This window comes from Muntiacus reevesi, chromosome 2 (genome assembly GCF_963930625.1).
Source record: "Muntiacus reevesi chromosome 2, mMunRee1.1, whole genome shotgun sequence".
Classification (NCBI taxonomy): Eukaryota; Metazoa; Chordata; class Mammalia; order Artiodactyla; family Cervidae; genus Muntiacus; species Muntiacus reevesi.
Window position 1 is genome coordinate 114,802,361 of NC_089250.1, and position 3,388 is coordinate 114,805,748.

Here is a 3,388-nt window from a genome sequence, read left to right on the forward strand (position 1 = left end):
GGCTGCAGTGTCCTCACTAAAAATGGAGAGGGTTTGTTTCCTTTTTCTGTAATTGACTCTGACCCAACGCTGTGCTCTCAGGCAGCACATGCTGTCCTTTGCCATGGACCAGACCAGAAACCCTCATGCCCCACTGGTCAGCCTCTTTTCACTTCCTCCTCCCACAATCCAATACACCCCTTCACTTTCCTCTCCCCAAGAAGGAATGAGTCAACACTGGACATGGGAAAATAAGCACTGAATTCTCTTCCAGAGCAGCAGAGAGCTCAGCAGGGAGTCACTGAGGGAACAGAGGAACTTGCCTCTTCAGGCTGGAAATTCACAGATGGCCAAGAAGGAAGAAGAACAGGAGACGTCATTCCAGAGCCCGTCTCGTAAGAGGAGCACACAGTCCTCCCCTGAGCCGTGGTCATTGGGCTCATTCTTCTTCCAGTTGCTGTAGCCTAGCCTTCCTCCGGTTACATACATAAACTGCCCTTCAGTCGCCTCATCTGTGATGCCCAGGAAGGCTGTGTCTGGGGCCATGTCCTGGATGGCTTTGTTCTCCTCTGCATTCTTGGGTGTGGCCACAGTCGCCCCAAGTGCCGTGCACAGAGCCTTCACACTGGAAAAAGGCATCTTTTCACCATTGGTCACGTACAGCTTCTTCCCAGACTTCTTGCCCAAGGAGAAGGTTTGCACTGAAATCATAAAGGGTAGGTGGGGTTGATTTGGCTTAGAGCCCAGCCCTGGACAGCAGATGAAAAAGCCCTTCTCTGGGAATCTGGGGTTGAGCCCCATTCTTCACCACCTCTGGTGAGATCCTGGTAAGAAGGTGAAGGCAAGTTCCTGGCAGCAAGACAAGGATCTCCTGTGATATCCCAGCCTTAGGACAAATATCTAGAAAAATTTTCCCTGTACTGGTGAACCTAGGAAAACATGCTAGAGCCCCACTGCCAGGTGTAGGCACCAGGGTGAGAAAGAGGCATGGATACCCATCTGAGACCCATGGGTGCTGAGGAAGGAGCAAAGATCCCAGAGTCAGCAGACCTCCACTCCATCCTCCTCCATCTTCCTAACTGCATGCTGGTGAATTAATTATCCACACTTCTTGGACCTAGTTTTTTCTCACCTGTCAATAAAATGGGTGTAATGCCCACACATAGGGATGGCAAGAGGATTGAATGAAATCACATTATTAAGAAAATGACAACCAACCTAGCCCTGGTATATAACAAGTGGTCAAACATGTAAGTTCTTTTCCACCTTTCCCCCAAAACCTAGAGCTCTCTGGAGATAAAAGAATCCAGAACACATTGGTGACAGAAAAAAAGCTTACACTTTTTGACATGATCCAGTTCTGATTGCAGGTTCTTTATCTGTCCCTCCAAGCTAGCCAGCTTAGCCTCGGCAACTATAAAGCAACAGGGAGAGGATATTTATTGAGAAGAAGACCTTAAATTGGAGAACAGAGTATTTTGAAAATACATGTTTATATTAGCATAGTAAAAAGTATTCCAGAAAAATAAAAAAATAAAAAGAAGCAAAAGGAAAATAAAATGTATTCCTGCCTTCCCAAGTATATTTAGTAACTACTGTAAACTATAACTCTGGAAATAATAATAATAGTAATAGTAATAGTAATACCATAAACTATAGCTGTGGGTCCCTTTCTTCATATATTTCTTAAATATTATAATTATTCATAAGAAAGGCCCAACAAATTATTCTCCTTTTTGAAAAATTTTCCGAATCCTATTTTAATTTCTTATTGTAGGCAGACTCTTAAATACAGTTGTTATTTTGATAGGCCAGTGGATAAATATTAGTAAGAGGTCATCATTTTGGTTTTGTTGTTACTGAATTTATTTTACTCTGAACTAAGCTGCTATGACGTCCCCCATTATCCAGGCATCCTATGAGGCCAACACTTTTCACACCACTCTTGTGACAACAGATACAAAGTAAGAGCAGAGAAGACCCATCTCCATCCTTGCATCCTGGAACCATGCACTGGACTGCTGCAGCTGAAGAAAGGCCAGGGCACATGTCCTACAGTGGCCTGCTGAGGGAGCAGCTGGCGGAGCTTGGAGGTCTGTACCCAGGCACCAGTGGGAATCCCCTCAGGCCCCAAGGAACTGAGAGGAACGAGAGTGCTGGGTCAGGAAGCAGAGCTGAGCAGCTCCCAGTGGGGCAGCAGGAGACGGGGCACCTCCCACCTGGCCTGGAGTTCCCAGGGCCTGCGCCCCCTCAGCCCCTACTACATGCTGGGGTGAGCTCCTTACCCGAGCTATCTCCACGATCGCCTTTGTGGCCCCTGGGTCCTGGAAGCCCAGGATTCCCTATATTTCCTGGAGGCCCCATTTTCCCTGGAGGGCCCTGTGAGCCTCTGAGCCCTTGCCCTGTTGGAAGATGAAGGAAATATGATGAGGTAGTTGTCGCTCATTCTCTTTCTCCAAAAGCTCAATAGTTGATCGACCCCAAGAAACTGCCACTCAAATTGTGGTGACCCAAGGAAGAAAGATCCTCCTGCATCCCGGGGATGGCCTGTCCTGAGGCAGCTCCCTGAGCAGACAAGACACCCCTTCTCTAAGGACGACTGTGCATCACCAATTCCAGGGTGGCAATGAGGGATCCTGGAGAGCCAGAGAAGCATCTTTAGAGAGAATGCCCTTTCACAGGCACCCACCATGATGAAAGGTGAGCCTCCTCCTGTCTCTATGCTAGATCCCTCAGAGAGGACACTCTCCTTCCTGCTGGGGTAAAGGTTTAAGAAGGTGGAGTGGCCTGTCCTCTACCTGGTTCTCCCTTTTCTCCCTTGGGTCCATCTCGCCCGTCTCTTCCTGGGGTGCCGTTAGTGACTGGGATGGCACAGGCTACCACTGGACAGGTCTTCTGAGCATCCTCACCCACTTTTGCATTTGAGAAGGTTGCTGTCACCACACACAGGAGGACAGGAAGTGATGAAAACAGGAACATGATCCTTACCTTAGAATGAAGAGCGTTGAGGAAAATAGTTTCATCTTATTTTGTTTAGCCAACACTTGCCACCACCTCTGCAAAGAGGAACTAAAAAGCCTCTTGATGAGGGTGAAAAAGGAGAGTGGGGAAACCTTGCTTAAAACTCAACATTCAGGAAACTAAGATCTGGTCCTATTATTTCATGGCAAACAGAAGGGGAAAAAGTAGAAGCAGTGACCAATTTTATTTTCTTGGGCTCCAATATCACTGTGGACGGTGACTGCAACCATGAAATTAAAAGACACTTGCTCCTTGGAAGGAAGGTTATGACAAACCTAGACAGTATATTGAAAAGCAGAGACATCACTTTGCTGAAAAAGGGTCCATATAGTCAAAGCTATGATTTTTCCAGTAGTCATGTATGGATGTGAGAGTTGGACCATAAAGA

General features: G+C 47.0%; 1 protein-coding gene across 1 annotated transcript; it reads right to left on the reverse strand.

Moving 5' to 3' along the window:
- Positions 1 to 306: 306 nt before the first annotated feature.
- LOC136158135 (mannose-binding protein A-like) lies at positions 307 to 2,958 on the reverse strand. Its single transcript, XM_065919899.1, has 4 exons — positions 2,778 to 2,958; positions 2,265 to 2,381; positions 1,319 to 1,393; positions 307 to 680 (listed from the first exon to the last, which is right to left on the reverse strand). Exons 1-4 carry the CDS (start codon positions 2,956 to 2,958, stop codon positions 307 to 309), a joined length of 747 nt encoding a protein of 248 aa, XP_065775971.1.
- Between the last annotated feature and the right edge of the window lie 430 nt (positions 2,959 to 3,388).